Source organism: Crinia signifera, chromosome 5 (assembly GCF_055691185.1).
Source record: "Crinia signifera chromosome 5, ASM5569118v1, whole genome shotgun sequence".
NCBI lineage: Eukaryota > Metazoa > Chordata > Amphibia > Anura > Myobatrachidae > Crinia > Crinia signifera.
This window is the reverse complement of record NC_139221.1, coordinates 335843490-335867678: the sequence shown is the minus strand read 5'-3', so window position 1 is coordinate 335867678 and position 24189 is coordinate 335843490. Positions and strand designations below refer to the sequence as shown.

At 49.4% G+C, this 24189-nt stretch overlaps 2 protein-coding genes across 4 annotated transcripts in view; both read left to right on the top strand.

Annotated features, from left to right (window-relative positions):
- ADCK5 (aarF domain containing kinase 5) overlaps positions 1-23499 on the top strand; it is a 215897-nt gene extending 192398 nt beyond the window's left edge. For all 3 annotated transcript variants that reach the window (XM_083145097.1, XM_083145099.1, XM_083145098.1), the window contains 9 exons: positions 10358-10471; positions 11285-11416; positions 11647-11730; positions 12686-12767; positions 13142-13220; positions 14019-14110; positions 16151-16400; positions 22094-22195; positions 23313-23499. In XM_083145097.1, the coding sequence (XP_083001223.1) occupies positions 10358-10471; positions 11285-11416; positions 11647-11730; positions 12686-12767; positions 13142-13220; positions 14019-14110; positions 16151-16400; positions 22094-22195; positions 23313-23418 (1041 nt within the window). In that variant the 3' untranslated portion in view covers positions 23419-23499. The remainder of the gene's footprint in view (positions 1-10357; positions 10472-11284; positions 11417-11646; positions 11731-12685; positions 12768-13141; positions 13221-14018; positions 14111-16150; positions 16401-22093; positions 22196-23312) is intronic.
- Positions 157-9250, top strand: LOC146005675 (uncharacterized). The gene is made up of 2 exons (XM_083145096.1): positions 157-7419; positions 7456-9250. Exon 1 carries the CDS (start codon positions 843-845, stop codon positions 2028-2030), a length of 1188 nt encoding a protein of 395 aa, XP_083001222.1. The 5' UTR covers positions 157-842; the 3' UTR covers positions 2031-7419; positions 7456-9250.
- Positions 23500-24189: the final 690 nt, after the last annotated feature.

Sequence of the window (24189 nt, the reverse complement as noted above, 5' to 3'; positions counted from 1 at the left end):
GCTACCACTGGCCTAGACCTTGGATAGGGAACCTTCGACCCTCCAGTTTTTGAACTACACATACCTGCCTGCCCTGCTACAGTTTTGCTAATTGACCATGCTAAAACTGTAGCAGGGCATGCTGAAATGTGTAGTTAAACAGCTGGAGGCCCGAAGATTCCCCATTCCTGGCCTAGACAGTGAAGTCCATACCTGCTGATGATGTGTAGGTCATTAGTACAGAGTAGTACAATGACCGTCCTTGCATGAATGACATGGTAGATGGTCTGGAGAGGGAGGTTCCGTACCTGCTAATTACACAGAGCTGTGCAGGTCATAAGTGTAGAGCAGGACACTGATTGTCCTTGTATGAATGACCTGGTAGATGGTCTAGACCAGGGTTGGGTCACCATTGGCCCTCCAGCTTATGTTGAACTACACATCCCAGCATGCACTGTTACAGGGCATGCTGGGATGTGTAGTTCAACAGCTGGAAGGCTGAAGGTTCCCCATCTCTGGCCTAGACAGTGAAGTCCATGACCTGGTAGATGGTCTGGAGAAGGCTATGAGGAAGAAATGCGAAACACTTGTCATTAAGAGTAAGGGGGCTATGAGGAAGAAATGCAAAACACGTGTTGTTAGTCAGAGGGCTATGAGGAAGAGATGTGAAACACGTGTTGTTAGTCAGAGGGCTATGAGGAAGAAATGCAAAACACGTGTCAATAAGAGTAAGGGGGCTATGAGGAAGAAATGTGAAACACGTATTAGTCAGAGGGCTATGAGGAAGAAATGCGAAACACTTGTCATTAAGAGTAAGGGAGCTATTAGGAAGAGATGTGAAACGTGTCGTTAGTCAGAGGGCTATGAGGAAGAAATGCGAAACACTTGTCATTAAGAGTAAGGGGGCTATGAGGAAGAAATGCAAAACACGTGTCGTTAGTCAGAGGGCTATGAGGAAAAAATGTGAAACACGTGTCATTAAGAGTAAGAGGGCTATGAGAAAGAAATGTGAAACACGTGTTGTTAGTCAGAGGGCTATGAGGAAGAAATGCAAAACACGTGTCATTAGGAGTAAGAGGGCTATGAGGAATAAATGTGAAACACGTGTTGTTAGTCAGAGGGCTATGAGGAAGAAATGCAAAACACGTGTCATTAAGAGTAAGGGGGCTATTAGGAAGAGATGTGAAACACGTGTCATTAGTCAGAGGGCTATGAGGAAGAAATGCAAAACACGTGTCAATAAGAGTAAGAGGGCTATGAGGAAGAAATGTGAAACACGTATTAGTCAGAGGGCTATGAGGAAGAAATGCAAAACACGTGTCAATAAGAGTAAGAGGGCTATGAGGAAGAAATGTGAAACACGTATTAGTCAGAGGGCTATGAGGAAGAAATGCAAAACACATGTCATTAAGAGTAAGAGGGCTATGAGGAAGAAATGTGAAACACGTGTTGTTAGTCAGAGGGTTATGAGGAAGAAATGCAAAACACGTGTCATTAGGAGTAAGAGGGCTATGAGGAATAAATGTGAAACACGTGTTGTTAGTCAGAGGGCTATGAGGAAGAAATGCAAAACACGTGTCATTAAGAGTAAGGGGGCTATTAGGAAGAGATGTGAAACACGTGTCATTAGTCAGAGGGCTATGAGGAAGAAATGCAAAACACGTGTCAATAAGAGTAAGAGGGCTATGAGGAAGAAATGTGAAACACGTATTAGTCAGAGGGCTATGAGGAAGAAATGCAAAACACGTGTCAATAAGAGTAAGAGGGCTATGAGGAAGAAATGTGAAACACGTATTAGTCAGAGGGCTATGAGGAAGAAATGCAAAACACATGTCATTAAGAGTAAGAGGGCTATGAGGAAGAAATGTGAAACACGTGTTGTTAGTCAGAGGGTTATGAGGAAGAGATGTGAAACACGTGTTGTTAGTCAGAGGGCTATGAGGAAGAAATGCAAAACACGTGTCAATAAGAGTAAGAGGGCTATGAGGAAGAAATGTGAAACACGTATTAGTCAGAGGGCTATGAGGAAGAAATGTGAAACGTGTCGTTAGTCAGAGGGCTATGAGGAAGAAATGCAAAACACATGTCCGTAAGAGGGCTATGAGGAAGAAATGTGAAACACGTGTTGTTAGTCAGAGGGCTATGAGTAAGAAATGCAAAACACGTGTCATTAAGAGTAAGGGGGCTATTAGGAAGAGATGTGAAACACGTGTCATTAGTCAGAGGGCTATGAGGAAGAAATGCAAAACACATGTCATTAAGAGTAAGAGGGCTATGAGGAAGAAATGTGAAACACGTGTTGTTAGTCAGTGGGCTATGAGGAAGAAATGTGAAACACGTATTAGTCAGAGGGCTGAGGTAGAAATGCAAAACACTTGTCATTAAGAGTAAGGGGGCTATGAGGAAGAAATGCAAAACATGTGTCGTTAGTCAGAGGGCTATGAGGAAGAGATGTGAAACACGTGTCGTTAGTCAGAGGGTTATGAGGAAGAAATGCAAAACACGTGTCAATAAGAGTAAGAGGGCTATGAGGAAGAAATGTGAAACACGTGTTAGAGGGCTATGAGGAAAAAATGCAAAACACGTGTCGTTAGTCAGAGGGCTTTGAGGAAGAGATGTGAAACACGTGTCGTTAGTCAGAGGGCTATGAGGAAAAAATGCGAAACACGTGTCATTAAGAGTAAGGGGGCTATTAGGAAGAGATGTGAAACACGTGTCATTAGCCAGAGGGCTATGAGGAAGAAATGCAAAACACATGTCATTAAGAGTAAGAGGGCTATGAGGAAGAAATGTGAAACACGTGTTGTTAGTCAGAGGGCTATGAGGAAGAAATGTGAAACACGTGTCGTTAAGAGTCAGAGGGCTGTGTATATGTTGTTGCTAGGGGATTCATTGTCCATGTATTTATACTAAAATTATATTAAGACAAGTTAATATAAGTCCTCAGATCTCATAGGGATTGTTCATGCAAATCAGGGCACAGGGACCAGCCCACTGCATGATTGTTTAATGTTGTACAAACTATTAAAATTGTTTCCTAAGCTGCCAAAACCAGACATCACCACAGGATGGTTGAAAGCTATTGAAAGCCTTTGGCATTGAACAAATCAATTTAGGAATAAGAGGAGGTAATATCAATCAGGAATTGTTGAAGAGAGAAAGTTTTTGGACTTTCATCCTAGGAGGACTTCAACCCTCTGGGATGAGTGAACATATTAATTATGGTGCCTTTCTATGAAAGAAACATCTAAGAATAATAGACTTCCACACATAGCTGATATAAAATGAAGATATTATATAATATCCATGATATTCCCTATATATTATTATACTTTCATATTAACTTAATATCATAATAGGAATTTTTGAATCACATCAAACAAAAATACTCACCTTCAGTGAGTGTGCTCTGGTCACAGGTTCTGTCTGAATGAGCCTCATTTAGACAGAACCTGTGACCAGAGCACACTCACTGAAGGTGAGAACCGCCTTTGAATTAACTCCAGAATCTGTACTGAGTTTACTGTTTTATTCCAATTTCTGAGCTTTTGCAGTTGGATCCACCAGGGATCGAACACAGGTCCAGTGTGAATTACACATTGTTACTTCCCCAGACCGATTGTAGTAGTCTTCTCCTTCATAACCTTATACTGGTACTGCTATTAAAGAGAAACCTTATCCACCAACTTAACATAAGACTACAAATGTATTCGCAGCATAAACAAGAGGAAGGCCATACGCCACCCAGCCGGTGGGTTTATCCACAGAAAACATATCAATAGGTGTTATATTGTTCCAAGGACTTGCTTCCCACCAAATAGGAATTTTACCCTTTTGATCCGTTAACCCCTGATGAAGTCCTATTAAGGGACAAATGTGTTGTGTTTCTTCTGCTGTTATCAAGCGTTTGAATTGTCTCAATGAATACCATAAAGATCTGGGTGAATTTTTGCCATTGTGTGGATTAAGAGACTTTTTTTATACATTTTTGAAATTATTTGGACTCTTATTCTGTATACTAGAGTAAATTGTATTAAGGCTGGATAGATCAAATTGTGAAGATCATCACTAGGGGCGCCGACTCAAAACTGTGCTACATTTCCTTCCCATATCCCCCTTCCAACAGGGGATCTTGTGAGCTAGGCAGCCCCAACACAAAAAATTATATAAATTCTCTGGGCGCGACACAAGAGTCTGCTTTCCATGTATTTAATAATATTAAGAATAATTATTAATGTTTTCACAATATTAATCACCTTATTTAATATTTATACATTTACAAATATTTCTGACATCACAAATAAATCATTATCATGTCACTCATTAGGAATAACATATCACTAAATATACTGGTTAATAATATTCACTAATATAAATAATATAATAGTAATATGTTTACAACACACAGACATAGTTATAGTCACGATAAATTAATTTGACGTAATAATGAATTGATCACATTGTTGAATAAATACATTATACACTTATAACTAATACTGAGAAATCTATATGGGAATAACTAATTTGTATCCAAAAAATGTATCCAAAAAATGTAAAACTATCAGGCATCTGGATATAAATATTAATAATGGAGAAAATAATATCTAACTTAACAAGCAAATACTATTCTTCATGTGGTTCAATATAGGAAGGAATGATCTACAAAATAAATATCCCACACGATATATATATGAAAATAATGCGCAAAAAATGTCCTGTTGGAGGATAGACCTGTCAATCAATTAAATTGAGGCAGAGAACAAATCAGATAAATGGTGGACAATACTTAGATATTTGCCCAGCCAGTCATTGGATTAGATTCACGTCACTCCACACTTCACAATTGATTGGTTACTCGTCACCATAAAACTCCTCACAGCCCCACAGTCGGGTTGGACCTATGACTAAGTGTTAAGCGAAACGTACATCAGGAGAATGCGGGTGGACCTGGTGCACATGATTCATGTGACCGGCCCGACCCACTAGACGCTGTCCGTTCAATAATGTGTGTTAGCATTTTTAAGCTTGTATAATTAACTGTGTAGACGGATACTGCTCTAGTCGGGTATAATGATAATCCCAACTTGTAATACTTGATAACCACGTGTTTGAATAACACCGCTCGTTAGGATGGCACAGCGAGCTGTGCTGACCATGTGACGCTGCTGCATTAGCTGGGTATAATAACAATCCCGATTTTGTACTGCTTGAAAATCCACAGACTTAAACACTACAGCCCGCTAGGATAGTACAGCGAGCTATCAGGAAATTATATTCCAAACAGATACAGGTATATTACAAGTCCTTGGATCTGTTGAAATGTACATGCTAACAATAGATTAACTGTAGAAGCCTGAAAGAAGGGACAAGCACAAGGCGAGTCGAGCAGCGCTATAAATGAATGACAATACCAGATGATTGGAAATGTATCAAAATCTTTACTCACATTTAAAGATACCTGAAATTACAATGGTACAATACAATAAAGGTCCTTTGATAAAGCTACAGGATGCAGTGAAACGCGTTAGGTGCTACAACCCAGCCTCTTGATAGTGTTTGTGGATTACCCATCTGTTGTGGACATTGCCATTTCCACCACTGGCACCCCCTCATTCACATCGGTGGACACCGTGCACAGGACTTCCAGGTGACCAAAAGGATAACATAGTGCCCCTTTCACCTGCTCTAATGAGTTTCTAACTGTGCACGGAAGCCTGATCCAATATTCCATCTAGTGATGGCCAAGGTGGTGTACTGCTCCAAGGATTCCTCCGGTGATTCAAGTGACACCCACTCACCCCAATAAGAGGACAGAGTACATCAGTGAGCGACAACACATCGTTTCCTCCAGCGGCATCCAATAAAGCCGTATCCATCGTGAGGACACCATGCACATTTGAGCAGCTGCTTTCTTGGGATCACAGCCTGTGTCAAAGCGCCTGATTATTCCTAGTGAATATTTTCTTAACTGTAGAAGCCGCCTTCTGCCAGATTTACTCTATTAGCCCCAGGCAGCAGCATTAAGCTGGATATTCAATTCAGCGGCATATGTGAATTTGCTCTTAATTTCTTCTTAATATCGTACAGACGACAAATTCATGGGCATTTAGCATGTATTCATGTAGGAATTCCTCCAGCAGAACTAGGGCTTGATGAATATCATTATGTTGATTTCCTTCCATTCATTGAATCATTCTTTAATTATCTCACTCATTTACTGGTATAATAAGCATGTGGACAATACATATTCTAACAAGCCACTGCTGACTATTCTAGTTACGTTTGTTACATTTAATACGATATTGTTGCAGATGATAACTGCAACAATACAATGTAGCAATATTTTCATTCAGAATAGAATAGTGCCACAGCACGCGAGTGAGATCAATTAAACACATAGAAAATCTTTACACCACAGTATTGCCACACAGTTTCATGGTCATTGTACCATAATAAATAATACACACAACGGACAGCTCTATTTTATTTTCACTTAATACACATTATTGCACCTTTTCAATGTTTTTAACAAAATTTTGCATTTCTTAAATTGGTAATTGGTAAATGAAAAAATCAATATAATCTCCATCCTTGCACCACCAGATCCACCAAGTGTCAGGACTCGCGAGTCCTTCTGCTGATCAGGAGCTGAGGGGCTAACTGGGGGACAGAAGGTAGCAGGCTTGATATAGGTCTTACTCATAAACAAAGTCAGAATGGGTACCTGGCAGTATAATATAAGTCTCGGTATCACAGGTGCCTGGAAGCACGGAGTAGAAGTCACTGTTGCACAGGTGCCTGGGAGCACGGGGTAGAAGCCACGGGGGAACAGGTGCCTGGAAGCACGGAGTAGAAGTCACTGTAGCACAGGTGCCTGGGAGCATGGGGTAGAAGCCATGGGGGCACAGGTGCCTGGAAGCACGGAGTATAAGTCACTGTAGCACAGGTACCTGGGAGCACGGGGTAGAAGCCACTGGGGCACAGGTGTGCCTGGAAGCACAGGGTAGAAGTCACTGTAGCACAGGTGCCTGGGAGCATGGGGTAGAAGCCATGGGGGGCACAGGTGCCTGGAAGCACGGAGTAGAAGTTACTGTAGCATAGGTGCCTGGGAGCACAGGGTAGAAGCCACGGGGGCACAAGTGCCTGGAAGCACTGAGTAGAAGTCACTGTAGCACAGGTACTTGGGAGCACGGGGTAGAAGCCACGGGGGCACAGGTGCCTGGAAGCACGGAGTAGAAGTCTCTGTAGCACAGGTACCTGGAAGCACTGAGTAGAAGTCACTGTAGCACAGGTACTTGGGAGCACGGGGTAGAAGCCACGGGGGCACAGGTGCCTGGAAGCACGGAGTAGAAGTCACTGCAGCACGGGTGCCTGGGAGCACCGGGTAGAACCACTGGAGCACAGGTGCCGGAAGCACGGAGTAGAACCACTGGAGCGCAGGTGCCGGAAGCACGGAGTAGAACCACTGGAGCGCAGGTGCCGGAAGCACGGAGTAGAACCACTGGAGTGCAGGTGCAAGAAACATGGAGTAGACAGGTGTGGGTATGCTGCTGCAGGTTCTTGTAAGCTCACAGGTGTAGGTATGCTGCTGCAGGTTCTTAGAGGCACACCAGTGTGGGAAAGCTGCTGCTGGTTCTTGGGAGCCCACAGGTGTAGGTATGCTGCTGCAGGATCTTGGGAGCACACAGGTGTAGGTATGCTGCTGCAGGAATTGGGAGCCCACAGATGTAGGTATGCTGCTGCAGGATCTTGGAAACACACAGGTCTTGGAAGCACACAGTTATGGAGACGCTGGTGCAGGGACTTGGAAGCACACAGGTGTGGGAACGCTGGTGCAGGGTCTTAGAAGCTCACAGGTATAGCTATGCTGCTGCAGGTTCTTAGAGGCACACAGGTGTAAGGATGCTACTGCAGGATCTTGGAAACAGGTGTGGGAACGCTGGAGCAGGGTCTTGGAAGCACACAGGTATGGAGACGCTGGTGCAGGGTCTTGGAAGCTCACAGGTGTAGGTATGCTGCTGCAGGTTCTTAGAGGCACACCAGTGTGGGAATGCTGCTGCAGGATCTTGGAAGCACACAGGTGTGGAGATGCTGGAGCAGGGTCTTGGAAGCACACAGGTGTGGGAATGCTGGAGCAGGGTCTTGGAAGCACACAGGTGTGGAGATGCTGGTCCAGGGTCTTGGAAGCTCACAGGTGTAGGTATGCTGCTGCAGGTTCTTAGAGGCACACCAGTGTGGGAATGCTGCTGCAGGATCTTGGAAGCACACAGGTGTGGGAACGCTGGTGCAGGGTCTTGGAAGCACACAGGTGTGGGAACGCTGGTGCAGGGTCTTGGAAGCACACAGGTGTGGGAATGCTGGAGCAGGGTCTTGGAAGCACACAGGTGTGGGAATGCTGGAGCAGGGTCTTGGAAGCACACAGGTGTGGAGATGCTGGTCCAGGGTCTTGGAAGCACACAGGTGTGGGAACGCTGGAGCAGGGTCTTGGAAGCACACAGGTGTGGAGATGCTGGAGCAGGGTCTTGGAAGCACACAGGTGTGGAGATGCTGGAGCAGGGTCTTGGAAGCACACAGGTGTGGAGATGCTGGAGCAGGGTCTTGGAAGCACACAGGTGTGGAGATGCTGGTCCAGGGTCTTGGAAGCACACAGGTGTGGGAATGCTGGAGCAGGGTCTTGGAAGCACACAGGTATGGAGACGCTGGTGCAGGTTAACACAGGGAGACACAGAACATCAGGAGCACAGGTCGCAGGTTACCTCCTTGGAAGCGATAGCGAAGCACTGGCGTCTGCTGGGACTCAGGTGAAGGATTAAATCCCCCGGGCATGTGCCTGATTGGATGAGGAGGAAGGTCAGCTGAAAGCCATTGGATGGCTATGGGAAGATTGCGGTGCCCCTTAGGATACAGGACAACGCAAACATGGTGCCCGGGAATGGACGCCAGCAGTACTAGGCAGGAGATGACAGACGCGGCCGTCTGGACACAACAGCAGGACTCCACGGCCGGTACCAACACGGAGGGAGCGAAGGACCCGGACCGGTAAGTGCTGCTTGTGTCCTGCTGTCGTGATACCGAGATAATATTACATTGTGTGCAACAGGGGATCAACTAAGGGTCATACTGTCCAAATAAAACATATACTACACCTCTTGTCCACATCCCAATTGGGACAATCCCTGTGACTTAACGCACTACATTACATGGCCCTACTTCTCTATATTTGAAATCTTCTTTCACTTATTTCTCATTATTTTCTTGTCCTTCACCATATATATATATATATATATATATATATATATATATATATATATATATATATATATATATATATATATATATATATATATATATATATATATATATATATATATGTGTGTGTGTGTGTGTGTATGTATGTGTGTGTGTACAGTATATATATATATTTATTTATTTATTTACAGGTTCTTATATAGCGCAGCAGATTCCGTTGCGCTTTACAATAGTAGACAGTGATAAAACAAACTGGGTAACAACATACAGACTACAATCTATAGGGATATAGGGGGAAACACAAGGAGATAGATAGATAGATATATATATATATATATATCTATGTGTGTGTGTGTGTGTTTTAATTTAAATCTTTTTATTTCGCATCAGTGGGAGTTTCCATATCAAACATTACCAATAAAGATTAAAGGATTCCTCACCTTTTATAATAGGGATATTAATCCTCATTATATTTTCCCCAAATATAATTGCTCCAATGAGTGCATCCGCCTTTCAGCTTCTTCTTTTGTTCTTGTGCACTGACCGTCATTGTACGAATGATCTAGATGACGTAGACCAGTGGTAGCCAACCCTAGCCCTCGAGAGCTACCAACAGTGCACATTTTCCAGACAACCTAGCTGCTGCACAGCTGCAATCATTAATCACTGACACACTTTAAAAGATACACAGATGGAGCTAATTAGCTCAATTGTGATTCTGTGAGGAGACCTGCAAAACATGCACCATTGGTAGCTCTCGAGGACTAGGGTTGGCTACCCCTGACGTAGACAGTAAAGTACATACCCGCTGATGATGAGCTGTGCAGGTCATTAGTGTAGAGCAGGACACTGCCTGGCTACAGATAAGCTGGACTGTAACATGGGAGCTGATGGTCACTCTATAATGGCTGCCTAGGACACCAATTATACAGCACCTGGAATACAGATAGCGCAGGACCTGGAGTTGTATTATGTCTGTATAATGTCTTTATTATACGGACATCGTATAATATTATACAGTGGTCCCACAAGCTATGGGTTGTGTCTATATCTAATATGTGGGTGATTTACATTTCAGGGAGAAGGGTGGATGAGTAGCCATGTTGTGTGTTTCTTTCCCGACATCCAGGTCCAGTACATAGATCTCCGGGACAGGTTCGATGGGGACATAAAAACCCTTGAATGGCTTTTACATCTCATTGAGTTCATGCATCCGAAGTTTGGTTTCAGCTGGGTCCTAAAGGTATGGAATAGGCGTCTCTCTTACTATCCAATATTTTCAAACCCCTTCACTAATTTTGTACTTGTATCTAGCCATAGAGGTAACCATACATGTAGACTGTATATTACCACACAAGTCGGAGGTGCTGGGTTACCGGTGTCTGGGTGCAGAAGCTTCCCACCTTATGTCAGTCTATCATCATTGTGCTTCCGCTAGGTGCTCGGAGGAGGGGTTTAGGTGCTCAGAGGCAGGCATTACATGCTCAGGGGCAGTCCTTAGGTGCTCAGGAATTGTGCTCAGAGGCAGGGCTTAGGTGCTCAGCAGCCGGGTATTTAAAGTGATGTTTTTAGCATTTAAACTTCATATACATCAGGTGTATTTACAAAGCTAGCGACATTACTATATTATAGTTGGCTGATAATGTTGCTGCCTTACATACACTTCCACCCGGGGTGTTGGGTTCTGCACAGCTTTATTTCTGTAGACAATCTGCACACTCTTCCCTGGCCATCCCTCATCCACACAGATTCGCAAAGACTCTACCCTTGTCCTCTCTGGCCATCTCTCTTCCACACGGCTGCCCGCAGACTCCTCCCTGCTGCTTCCTGGCCATCTATCCACACAGCTGCCTGCAGATTCCTCCATCTCACAGTCCTTCGTTATTGGACCGTTGATTATATGCTATAAATACCAGGTGGAGTCAGTAACCTCTCCATCACTAATCACTTTTGTCCATCCCCATTTCCAGTCTAACCACCCATAATGCACTTTTTTCTGCATCTGTGGCCCTGTTCCTATCTGTAACTATGTACTGGGATGTCTTCCTTTATGCAGGACCTGAAGCAAACTCTGTCTCAGGAGCTGGACTTCGAGAACGAGGGGCAGAACTCGGAGCGATGTGCACAAGACCTGAGGAAGATGCCATATGTTCTTATACCCAGAGTGCACTGGGAATATACCAGTAAGGTGAGGAGGGGGGGTTCTGCAAAATGTGTTCTCCCTACGACCCACATGTTCTGGGATTATACCGATAAACTACGGGGGGCACTATGGGGGTTCAGCGTGTGAATAGAACAGCATGGTTTGGGGGATAGGATGGGTGTATGGTGCTGTCTGACACCCTGTATATAGGATAAATGGGAATATATGATATATAATGGGGATTTATGAGAACTGACCCCTGGGTCTCTTTCCAGCGAGTTCTGACGGCGGATTACTGCGAGGGCTGCAAGGTCAGCAGCGTGGAGGAGATCAGGAAACAGGGCCTGGAGCTGAAGGATGTGAGTCTGAGGCGCGTGTGATGTCACTGCTATATCATCACCTCTTCTGAGCATCATTTCATTGGGGTGGGGGGTGCAGAGCCCAGAGCAAAATGAAGGAAGGTGGCGAGCGACAATGCAATGTGTCCCGGTGTCCTCACAGCTTCTCCAGACATTTCTTGCTGCTTCTTTCCATGTACATCTGTGCCAGGGGCCCGCTGTGCCCTGTTCCTGTAGCTCGCATAGTCCCACTGTGCCCTGTTCCTGTAGCTCGCATAGTCCCGCTGTGCCCTGTTCCTGTAGCTCGCGTGGTCCCGCTGTGCCCTGTTCCTGTAGCTCGCATGGTCCCGCTGTGCCCTGTTCCTGTAGCTCGCATTGTCCCGCTGTGCCCTGTTCCTGTAGCTCGCGTGGTCCCGCTGTGCCCTGTTCCTGTAGCTCGCATGGTCCCGCTGTGCCCTGTTCCTGTGGCTCACAGGGTCCCGCTGTGCCCTGTTCCTGTAGCTTGCATGGTTCCTGCTGTGCCCTGTTCCTGTAGCTCGCATGGTCCCGCTGTGCCCTGTTCCTGTAGCTCGCATGGTCCCGCTGTGCCCTGTTCCTGTAGCTCGCATGGTCCTGTTCTGCCCTGTTCCTGTAGCTTGCATGGTCCCGCTGTGCCCTGTTCCTGTGGCTCGCAGGGTCCCGCTGTGCCCTGTTCCTGTAGCTCGCATAATCCCGCTGTGCCCTGTTCCTGTAGCTCGCATAGTCCCGCTGTGCCCTGTTCCTGTGGCTCGCATGGACTCGCTGTGCCCTGTTCCTGTGGCTCGCAAGGTCCTGTTCTGCCCTGTTCCTGTGGCTCACAGGGTCCCGCTGTACCCTGTTCCTGTGGCTCGCATGGTCCCACTGTGCCCTATTCCTGTGGCTCTCAGGGCCCCGCTGTGCCCCGTTCCTGCGGCTCACACTGTAAATGCAGTTATGACAATTCATTCTCTCTTTTCAGGTCGCTGAGAAGGTCATAAAGGTTTTTGCTGAGCAGATTTTCTTTACAGGATTCATTCATGCAGATCCCCACCCAGGAAATGGTAATGTAAGATGTGACTGTGTGTGGTTCGAGTGATCTGGGGCCCCTGTGATGGGCTGTATGTAGGTTAGGATGGCCGGGGGCCCCTGTGATGGGCTGTATTTGGGTAAGGGATATCCAGGGCCCCTGTGATGGGCTGTATGTGGGTTAGGATGGTCCTGGGCCCCTGTGATGGGCTATATGTGTGTTATGATAGTCCGTGGCCCCTGTGATGGGCTGTATGTGGGTAATGGAGGTCCGGGACCCCCTATGATGGTCTTTTTGTGGGTATTGGGGCCACTGCAGTGTAAGGTGTGTGGGATATCTCTGGACAGACCTGCCAACCTGGGTAACTTTATCATTTCATCAGTTAATCTGATCTCATCTCTGTCCCAGTTCTGGTGAATACTGGTCCGGATGGGAAAGCGTGCCTGGTCTTGTTGGATCACGGCCTGTATGAAAACCTGAGTGAGAGGTAAGGAGCCGCTTGTCTCTGCGCGCTGTGCGTCTCACTGTGCGCTGCGCATCTGTCTGCGTGGCTGTCTGCGCTGCACGTCTTTGCGCTACGCGTCTCTTTGCGCTCTGTGCTCTCGGATATATAATGTGCTGCGTGGCTGTCTGCGATGTGTGTCTCCCTGTGCGCTGCGTGGCTGTCTGCGATGCGTGTCTCCCTGTGCGCTGCACATCTGCCTGCGTGTCAGTCTGTGCTGCACGTCTTTGCGCTACGTGTCTCTCTGTGCGAGCACTGCTTTCTCTGTGCTCTCGGATATATAATGTGCTGCGTGGCTGTCTGCGCTGCACGTCTGTTTCCGTGGCTGTCTGCGCTGCGTGTCTGTCTGCGCTGCATGCCTGTGCACTACGCGTCTCTGTGTGAGCACTGCTTTCTCTGTGCTCTCGGATATATAATGTGCTGCGTGGCTGTCTGCGCTGCGTGTCTGTCTCCGTGGCTGTCTGCGCTGCATGTCTGTCTGCGCTGCATGCCTGTGCACTACGCGTCTCTGTGTGAGCACTGCTTTCTCTGTGCTCTCGGATATATAATGTGCTGCGTGGCTGTCTGCGCTGCACGTCTGTTTCCGTGGCTGTCTGCGCTGCGTGTCTGTCTGCGCTGCATGCCTGTGCACTACGCGTCTCTGTGTGAGCATTGCTTTCTCTGTGCTCTCGGATATATAATGTGCTGCGTGGCTGTCTGCGCTGCATGTCTGTGCACTACGCGTCTCTGTGTGAGCACTGCTTTCTCTGTGCTCTCGGATATGTAATGTGCTGTTTCTCACAGGGACCGCACTGCTCTGTGTAAACTCTGGAGGGCGATAGTACTGCGCAACCGTCCGTCCATGGAGAAGTATTCTGCTGAACTCGGTGTCAAAGGTCTGTGTATCTACCAGTGCTGTGCTGGGGTGTGTTGTGCATATGTTGCGGTACAGTACTGGTGTGTGCGTACATTGTAGTACAGTCCTACTGTGTGTGTACATTGCGGTACAGTACTGGTGTGTGCGTATGTTGCGGTGCAGTCCTGGCGTGCAGACATTGCGGTACAGTACTGCTGTCTGAATTTTGGAGTACACTGCTGTTGTGTGTACATTGCGGTACAGTACTGGTGTGTGTACATTGCAGTACACTACTCCTGTGCATACATTGTGGTACAGTCCTATTGTGTGTACATTGCGGTACAATACTGGTGTGTGCGTACATTGTGGTACAGTACTCGTGTGTGCGAACATTGTTGTACAGTCCTGCTGTGCCTACATTGCGGTACAGTCCTGGCGTGCGCACATTGCGGTATACTCCTGGCAGGCGCAGATTGAGGTACAGTCCTGGTGTACAGACATTGTGGTACAGTACTGCTGTCTCAACATTGCGGTACAGTACTGGTGTACATTGTGGTACAGTACTGGTGTGTGTGTGTACATTGTGGTACAGTACTGGCGTGTGCATACATTGCGGTACAGTACTGTGTGTGCATACATTGCGGTACAGTACTGGTTTGTGTTCATTGTGGTACAGTACTGGTGTGCGTATATTACTGGTGTGTGTGTACATTGTGGAACAGTACTGATGTGTGTGTGTGTGTGCATTGTGGTACAGTACTGGCGTGTGCATACATTGCGGTACAGTACTGGTGTGTGTACATTGTGGTACAGTACTGGTGTGCGTATATTGCGGTACAGTACTGATGTGTGTGTACAGTACTGGTGTGTGTGTGCATTGTGGTACAGTACTGGTGTGTGTGTGTGTACATTGTGGTAAAGTACTGGTGTGTGTACATTGTGGTACAGTACTGGTGTTTGGTGTTTGTGTGTGTGTGTACATTGTGGTACAGTACTGGTGTGTGCATACATTGCGGTACAGTACTGGTGTACATTGTGGTACAGTACTGGTGTGTGTGTGTACATTGTGGTACAGTACTGGCGTGTGCATACATTGCGGTACAGTACTGTGTGTGCATACATTGCGGTACAGTACTGGTGTACATTGTGGTACAGTACTGGTGTGCGTACATTGCGGTACAGTACTGATGTGTGTGTACAGTACTGGCGTGTGTGTGTGTGTGCATTGTGGTGCAGTACTGGTGTGTGTGTGCATTGTGGTACAGTACTGGTGTGTGTGTGCATTGTGGTACAGTACTGGTGTGTGTGTGTACATTGTGGTACAGTACTGGCGTGTGCATACATTGCGGTACAGTACTGGTTTGTGTTCATTGTGGTACAGTACTGGTGTGCGTATATTACTGGTGTGTGTGTACATTGTGGAACAGTACTGATGTGTGTGTGTGTACATTGTGGTACAGTACTGGCGTGTGCATACATTGCGGTACAGTACTGGTGTGTGTACATTGTGGTACAGTACTGGTGTGCGTATATTGCGGTACAGTACTGATGTGTGTGTACAGTACTGGTGTGTGTGTGCATTGTGGTACAGTACTGGTGTGTGTGTGTGTGTGTACATTGTGGTACAGTACTGGTGTTTGGTGTTTGTGTGTGTGTGTACATTGTGGTACAGTACTGGTGTGTGCATACATTGCGGTACAGTACTGGTGTACATTGTGGTACAGTACTGGTGTGTGTGTGTACATTGTGGTACAGTACTGGCGTGTGCATACATTGCGGTACAGTACTGTGTGTGCATACATTGCGGTACAGTACTGGTGTACATTGTGGTACAGTACTGGCGTGTGTGTGTGTGTGCGCATTGTGGTGCAGTACTGGTGTGTGTGTGTGCATTGTGGTACAGTACTGGTGTGTGTGTGCATTGTGGTACAGTACTGGTGTGTGTGTACATTGCGGTACAGTACTGGTGTGTGTGTACATTGCGGTACAGTACTGGCGTGTGTACATTGTGGTACAGTACTGGTGTGTGTGCATACATTGTGGTGCTGTACTGTTGCTGAGTCTCCTCATTCCTCCACAGATTACCTCCTGTTCTGTGAGATCCTTTTGCAGCGACCTCTGTCTCTCTCCAGAACCCTGGGGAATGCACTGACCCAGGAGGAGACACAGTACATGCAAGATATGGCCAAGGAACAGTTTGATGACATCATACAGGTGCTGCGCGCTCTGCCGCGACCAATGCTGCTCGTTTTCCGAAACCTCAACACTGTCCGCTCTCTGAATATTGGATTGGGGGCTCCGGCTGATCGCTATCTCATCATGGCCCGCAGGTCTGCAATATAGCATTCAGCATCACAAAGAGGTGGATCTGGTGTGAGGCTGATTGTACTGGAGGCTGATGTGCGAGGCTGGGGGGTGATTGTACTGGAGACTGATGTGCGAGGCTGGGGGGTGATAGTACAGGAGGCTGATGTGCGAGGCTGGGAGTGATTGTAAAGGATGCTGGTATGTGAGGCCGAGGGGTGATTGTACAGGAGGCTGATGTGCGAGGCTGGAGGGTGATTGTACAGGAGGCTGATGTGAGTTGGTGACTGTACAGGAGGCTGTACACATCAGTGCGAGGCTGAAGGGTGATTGTACAGGAGGCTGATATGTGAGGCTGAGGGGTGATTGTACAGGAGGCTGATGTTCGAGGCTGGAAGGTGATTGTACAGGTATCTGATGTGAGTTGGTGATTGTACAGGAGGCTGTATACATAAGTGCAAGGCTGAAGGGTGATTGTACAGGAGGGTGATGTACGAGGCTGGAGGGTGATTGTACAGGAGGCTTATGTGCGAGACTGGAGGATAACTACGGGAGACTGATGTGCGAGGCTGGAGGGTGATTGTACAGGAGGCTGGTATGTGAGGCTGAGGGGTGATTGTACAGGAGGCTGATGTTCGAGGCTGGAAGGTGATTGTACAGGAGGCTGTATACATAAGTGCAAGGCTGAAGGGTGATTGTACAGGAGGGTGATGTGCGAGGTTGGAGGGTGATTGTACAGGAGGTTGATGTGGGAGGCTTGAGAGTGATTGTACAGGAGACTCATGTACAAGACTGGGGGGGGGGATTGTACAGGAGGCTGATGTGTGAGGCTGGAGGGTGATTGTACAGGAGGCTGGAGGGTGATTGTACAGGAAGTTTGAGGGTGATTGTACAGGAGGCTGATATGTGAGGCTGGAGGGTGATTGTACAGGAGGCTGATATGTGAGGCTGGAGGGTGATTGTACAGGATGCTGGAGGGTGACTGTACAGAAGGCTGATGTGCGAGGCTGGAGGGTGATTGTACAGGAGGCTGATATGTGAGGCTGGAGGGTGATTGTACAGGAGGCTGGTGTGGGGCTGGAGGGTGATTGTACAGGAGGCTGGTGTGGGGCTGGAGGGTGATAGTACAGGAGGCTGATGTGAAAGGGTGACTGTACAGGAGGCTGTACACATCAGTGCGAGGAGGGTGACTGTACAGGAGGCTGATGTGCGAGGCTGGAGGGTGATTGTACAGGAGGCTGGTGTGCGAGGCTGGAGGGTGATTGTACAGGAGGCTGGTGTGCGAGGCTGGAGGGTGATTGTACGGGAGGCTGGTGTGAGAGGCTGGAGAGTGATTGTACAGGAGGTTGGTGTACGAGGCTGGAGGGTGATTATACAGGAGGCTGATGTACGAGGCTGGGGGTGATTGTACAGGAAGCTGATGTGTGAGGCGGGAGGGTGATTGTACGGGAGGGTGATTGTACAGGAGGCTGATGTGCAAGGCGGGAGGGTGATTGTACAGGAGGCTGATGTGCGAGGCTGGTGGGTGATTGTACAGGAGGCTGATGTACGAGGCTGGGGGTGATTGTACAGGAAGCTGATGTGTGAGGCGGGAGGGTGATTGTACGGGAGGCTGATGTGCGAGGCTGGTGGGTGATTGTACAGGAGGCTGATGTGCGAGGCTGGTGGGTGATTGTACAGGAAGCTGATGTGTGAGGCGGGAGGGTGATTGTACGGGAGGGTGATTGTACAGGAGGCTGATGTGTGAGGCCGGAGGGTGATTGTACGGGAGGGTGATTGTACAGGAGGCTGATGTGCAAGGCGGGAGGGTGATTGTACAGGAGGCTGATGTGCGAGGCTGGTGGGTGATTGTACAGGAGGCTGATGTACGAGGCTGGGGGTGATTGTACAGGAAGCTGATGTGTGAGGCGGGAGGGTGATTGTACGGGAGGCTGATGTGCGAGGCTGGTGGGTGATTGTACAGGAGGCTGATGTGCGAGGCTGGTGGGTGATTGTACAGGAAGCTGATGTGTGAGGCGGGAGGGTGATTGTACGGGAGGGTGATTGTACAGGAGGCTGATGTGCGAGGCTGGTGGGTGATTGTACAGGAGGCTGATGTGCGAGGCTGTGATTGTACAGGAGGCTGGTGTATGAGGCTGGAGGGTGATTGTACAGGAGGCTGGTGTGCGAGGCTGGAGGGTTATTGTACAGGGGGCTGATTATGAGGCTGGAGGGTGATTGTACAGGAGGCTGATGTACGAGGCTGGAGGGTGATTGTACAGAAGGCTGATGTACGAGGCTGGGGGTGATTGTACAGGAGGCTGGTGTGCGAGGCTGGAGGGTGATTGTACAGGAGGCTGATTATGAGGCTGGGGGTGATTGTACAGGAGGCTGATGTGCGAGGCTGGAGGGTGATTGTACAGGAGGCTGATTATGAGGCTGGAGGGTGATTGTACAGGAGGCTGATGTGCGAGGCTGGTGGGTGATTGTACAGGAGGCTGATGTACGAGGCTAGAGGGTGATTGTACATGTCCACTGCGTTATCACAGGGGCGCTCCGTAGTGCGTTATCACAGGGGCGCTCCGTAGTGCGTTATCACAGGGGCGCTCCGTAGTGCGTTATCACAGGGACGCTCCGTAGTGCGTTATCACAGGGGCGCTCCATAGTACGTTATCACAGGGGCGCCCCGTAGTGCGTTATCACAGGGGCGCTCCGTAGTGCGTTATCACAGGGGCGCCCCGTAGTGCGTTATCACAGGGGCGCCCCGTAGTGCGTTATCACAGGGGCGCCCCGTAGTGCGTTATCACAGGGGCGCCCCGTAGTGCGTTATCACAGGGGCGCTCCGTAGTGCGTTATCACAGGGGCGCTCCGTAGTGCGTTATCACAGGGGCGCTCCGTAGTGCGTTATCACAGGGGCGCTCCGTAGTGCGTTATCACAGGGGCGCTCCGTAGTGCGTTATCACAGGGGCGCTCCGTAGTGCGTTATCACAGGGGCGCTCCGTAGTGCGTTATCACAGGGGCGCTCCGTAGTGCGTTATCACAGGGGCGCTCCGTAGTGCGTTATCACAGGGGCGCTCCGTAGTGCGTTATCACAGGGGCGCTCCGTAGTGCGTTATCACAGGGGCGCTCCGTAGTGCGTTATCACAGGGGCGCTCCGTAGTGCGTTATCACAGGGGCGCTCCGTAGTGCGTTATCACAGGGGCGCTCCGTAGTGCGTTATCACAGGGGCGCTCCGTAGTGCGTTATCACAGGGGCGCTCCGTAGTGCGTTATCACAGGGGCGCTCCGTAGTGCGTTATCACAGGGGCGCTCCGTAGTGCGTTATCACAGGGGCGCTCCGTAGTGCGTTATCACAGGGGCGCTCCGTAGTGCGTTATCACAGGGGCGCTCCGTAGTGCGTTATCACAGGGGCGCTCCGTAGTGCGTTATCACAGGGGCGCTCCGTAGAGCGTTATCACAGGGGCGCTCCGTAGTGCGTTATCACAGGGGCGCTCCGTAGAGCGTTATCACAGGGGCGCTCCGTAGTGCGTTATCACAGGGGCGCTCCGTAGTGCGTTATCACAGGGGCGCTCCGTAGTGCGTTATCACAGGGACGCTCCGTAGTGCGTTATCACAGGGGCGCTCCGTAGTGCGTTATCACAGGGGCGCTCCGTAGTGCGTTATCACAGGGGCGCTCCGTAGTGCGTTATCACAGGGGCGCTCCGTAGTGCGTTATCACAGGGGCGCTCCTTAGTGCGTTATCACAGGGGCGCTCCGTAGTGCGTTATCACAGGGGCGCTCCGTAGTGCGTTATCACAGGGGCGCTCCGTAGTGCGTTATCACAGGGGCGCTCCGTAGTGCGTTATCACAGGGGCGCTCCGTAGTGCGTTATCACAGGGGCGCTCCGTAGTGCGTTATCACAGGGGCGCTCCGTAGTGCGTTATCACAGGGGCGCTCCGTAGTGCGTTATCACAGGGGCGCTCCGTAGTGCGTTATCACAGGGGCGCTCCGTAGTGCGTTATCACAGGGGCGCTCCGTAGTGCGTTATCACAGGGGCGCTCCGTAGTGCGTTATCACAGGGGCGCTCCGTAGTGCGTTATCACAGGGGCGCCCCGTAGTGCGTTATCACAGGGGCGCCCCGTAGTGCGTTATCACAGGGGCGCCCCGTAGTGCGTTATCACAGGGGCGCCCCGTAGTGCGTTATCACAGGGGCGCCCCGTAGTGCGTTATCACAGGGGCGCCCCGTAGTGCGTTATCACAGGGGCGCCCCGTAGTGCGTTATCACAGGGGCGCCCCGTAGTGCGTTATCACAGGGGCGCCCCGTAGTGCGTTATCACAGGGGCGCTCCGTAGTGCGTTATCACAGGGGCGCCCCGTAGTGCGTTATCACAGGGGCGCCCCGTAGTGCGTTATCACAGGGGCGCTCCGTAGTGCGTTATCACAGGGGCGCTCCGTAGTGCGTTATCACAGGGGCGCTCCGTAGTGCGTTATCACAGGGGCGCTCCGTAGTGCGTTATCACAGGGGCGCCCCGTAGTGCGTTATCACAGGGGCGCCCCGTAGTGCGTTATCACAGGGGCGCTCCGTAGTGCGTTATCACAGGGGCGCTCCGTAGTGCGTTATCACAGGGGTGCTCCGTAGTGCGTTATCACAGGGGCGCTCCGTAGTGCGTTATCACAGGGGCGCTCCGTAGTGCGTTATCACAGGGGCGCCCCGTAGTACGTTATCACAGGGGCGCTCCGTAGTGCGTTATCACAGGGGCGCCCCGTAGTGCGTTATCACAGGGGCGCTCCGTAGTGCGTTATCACAGGGGCGCTCCGTAGTGCGTTATCACAGGGGCGCCCCGTAGTGCGTTATCACAGGGGCGCTCCGTAGTGCGTTATCACAGGGGCGCTCCGTAGTGCGTTATCACAGGGGCGCCCCGTAGTGCGTTATCACAGGGGCGCTCCGTAGTGCGTTATCACAGGGGCGCTCCGTAGTGCGTTATCACAGGGGCGCTCCGTAGTGCGTTATCACAGGGGCGCTCCGTAGTGCGTTATCACAGGGGCGCCCCGTAGTGCGTTATCACAGGGGCGCCCCGTAGTGCGTTATCACAGGGGCGCTCCGTAGTGCGTTATCACAGGGGCGCTCCGTAGTGCGTTATCACAGGGGCGCTCCGTAGTGCGTTATCACAGGGGCGCTCCGTAGTGCGTTATCACAGGGGCGCTCCGTAGTGCGTTATCACAGGGGCGCTCCGTAGTGCGTTATCACAGGGGCGCTCCGTAGTGCGTTATCACAGGGGCGCCCCGTAGTGCGTTATCACAGGGGCGCCCCGTAGTGCGTTATCACAGGGGCGCTCCGTAGTGCGTTATCACAGGGGCGCTCCGTAGTGCGTTATCACAGGGGCGCTCCGTAGTGCGTTATCACAGGGGCGCCCCGTAGTGCGTTATCACAGGGGCGCTCCGTAGTGCGTTATCACAGGGGCGCTCCGTAGTGCGTTATCACAGGGGCGCTCCGTAGTGCGTTATCACAGGGGCGCTCCGTAGTGCGTTATCAAAAGTAAACCGTTTTTATTTCAAGGATTTTCTTCCAGCATTAAAAACAATGGGTCATGGACTCACAGTGAATAAGAGTGTTCTCCTCCATCCATATGAACAGAGCAGGTTACCCTCTTGGGCATGGTCCTGCCTCTAGATTGTAAGCTCCTCTGGTATTCTGTGTGCTTGTCACAGTTGTGTCATTGTGCGTTAGGTGCTCTAATTGCAGCTATTGCATCTTGTATTTAGTGCGGTGGGGGCATGGCGGCGGTTGGCGAAGCAGAATTCCTCCGGCATCAGCCGCTGGGTCTCCGTTACGTGGGAACACTGGAAGTTTGAAGTGGCTTTGAGGTAAGTTACACCAAGGATCCCACAGGAACCAACATGTCGGACTGAGAGCAATGAGATAAGTAGGATGAGACCCCGGGTAGGACAGTGCCTGAGGACCATATTTCTTGCAGGATGTGGAGTACAAGGGCTGTTGCTCAGGTTTGGGTAGATGCTGTGTCAGAAGAATGGAACATTGTAGAGAGTGAATGGAAGTGACAATCCTGTGGAGGAGAGGGCAAGTATGGTGGTGATGGGAGAGTTACAGAGATTGAGTATAGTCTGATGACTGTGCCCCAGGCAGTGGGTATTCTGGTGAGTCAGTCAGTCGGAATGGGGGATAGTCCTGATAGCCTGTGCTACATTTGTTGGGATTGTAAAGGTGCCTTTGCACTTTCCCACATGTCCAGTCCTGTAAGCAGCAGAGCACTGTGAGAGAGGAATGCAGTGTCTGCTTGTGTGAGCCATGTTTCTGTTGTTGCCAGGAGGTTCTTGTTGTTAGAGATAACTCGGTCACGACAGGTACAGACAGAACGTGAATTCCAGAAGGCAGATTTAGATGATTTATAGGGTGATAAGTTTGAGGTTTGCTGGTTTTTTGTACTGTTACTAATTAGGTGAATGTAACATAAGTGGCGACTGGTGATGTTATACAGCTGTCTGATGGAGCAGCAGGTGGGGAGGTTGTATTAATTAGCACAGATCAGAAAGTAAGGTCCATAAGTGATGGGGTTGGAGGGGCGTGATGAATAATGTAATCGCTGTGGAGAGAATGACATGGAAGGAGTGAAAGAAAAGCAATTTATTAAAGATGGAGTACAAAGAGCACATTGTCCAGGTCACTGAGGTAGGAGGAGATGTCCCCAGATATTGTTACTGTCTCTGCCATTATGGTGCTCATCTGCTGATGTGGGGTATGAGGTGTGGTGAGAGCCATGAGGTAGGAAGGTGATGCATTGAGTTTCCCTGGCCAGGGTTACTGGGGTGGAGGAGTGTATCAGATGTTCCCATACCCACTGTAGTAAAGCAGCACTGTACCACTATGAAGCTCCTGGTTCTAGGGGTTAGTGGGGGATTGGTGTGGAATCGTTCTTCAGCTATTGGGACGATTGTTGTAAATTCTTGTATTTGTCTCCTGCAGGTGGGACAGCTTCATGCAGCATTTCACCGTCTTCATTATCCGTCTTCTCATTCGCTTTGATTTTCTCACAGAGAACGAGCAGATCCGTCAGTTCCTTCAGTCATAGCGCCTCCTGCAGGAGAATTGCTGCGTTCTGCCAGCGCTGGCACCATAGTGACTCTTGATTGCAATAAACACTATTTTATTACTGTGTCTTTATAATTATTGGGAAGAGCCAGCACAGGGAGCGGGGACTACATTATTGTATTATTGTTTGCACAGCGCTGTAAGAGAAGATCTAACATCCAACATAACAACCAACGCTAAATTCTGTGTACCCGTAACGGGGTCCATTACTCAGCAAACGGAGAACCTACCAGTAATATGGGAGGAGACCTGAAACATGGAGGACATACAAACTCCACACAGATACAGCCTGGCCCAGGCTGCCTGTTGTGAGAGAGCAATGCTGACCACTGTGCTACAGGATGAATCTCTTCCTTGTCTCCATGTCCTGTACTCATGTCCACAACTGCTGTTCCATTCCCTGTCCTGTACTCCGGTCCACAACTGCTGTTCCATTCCCTGTCCTGTACTCAGGTCCACAACTGCTGTTCCATCCCCTGTCACCTCTGCATCGCCGGGAGGTAAACTACAGGGGCCGTACACAAATAACTCTGTGCTCAGTGCTGCGCTGCTGGCTCATTCCACCTTCCCAAACCTTGTCCTGTCACATGCTATTATATTCCTGGCACCAATAGAACCTGCTCTACTCTATACATTGTGCAATGTGACCAAAACCGGACGTTCTAACAGAAAATACAACTCCAGATGGACTTTGCAACGTTAAATGTATGTACATCTCTATTACCCTGCAACCAAATAATGTCTGCACGAA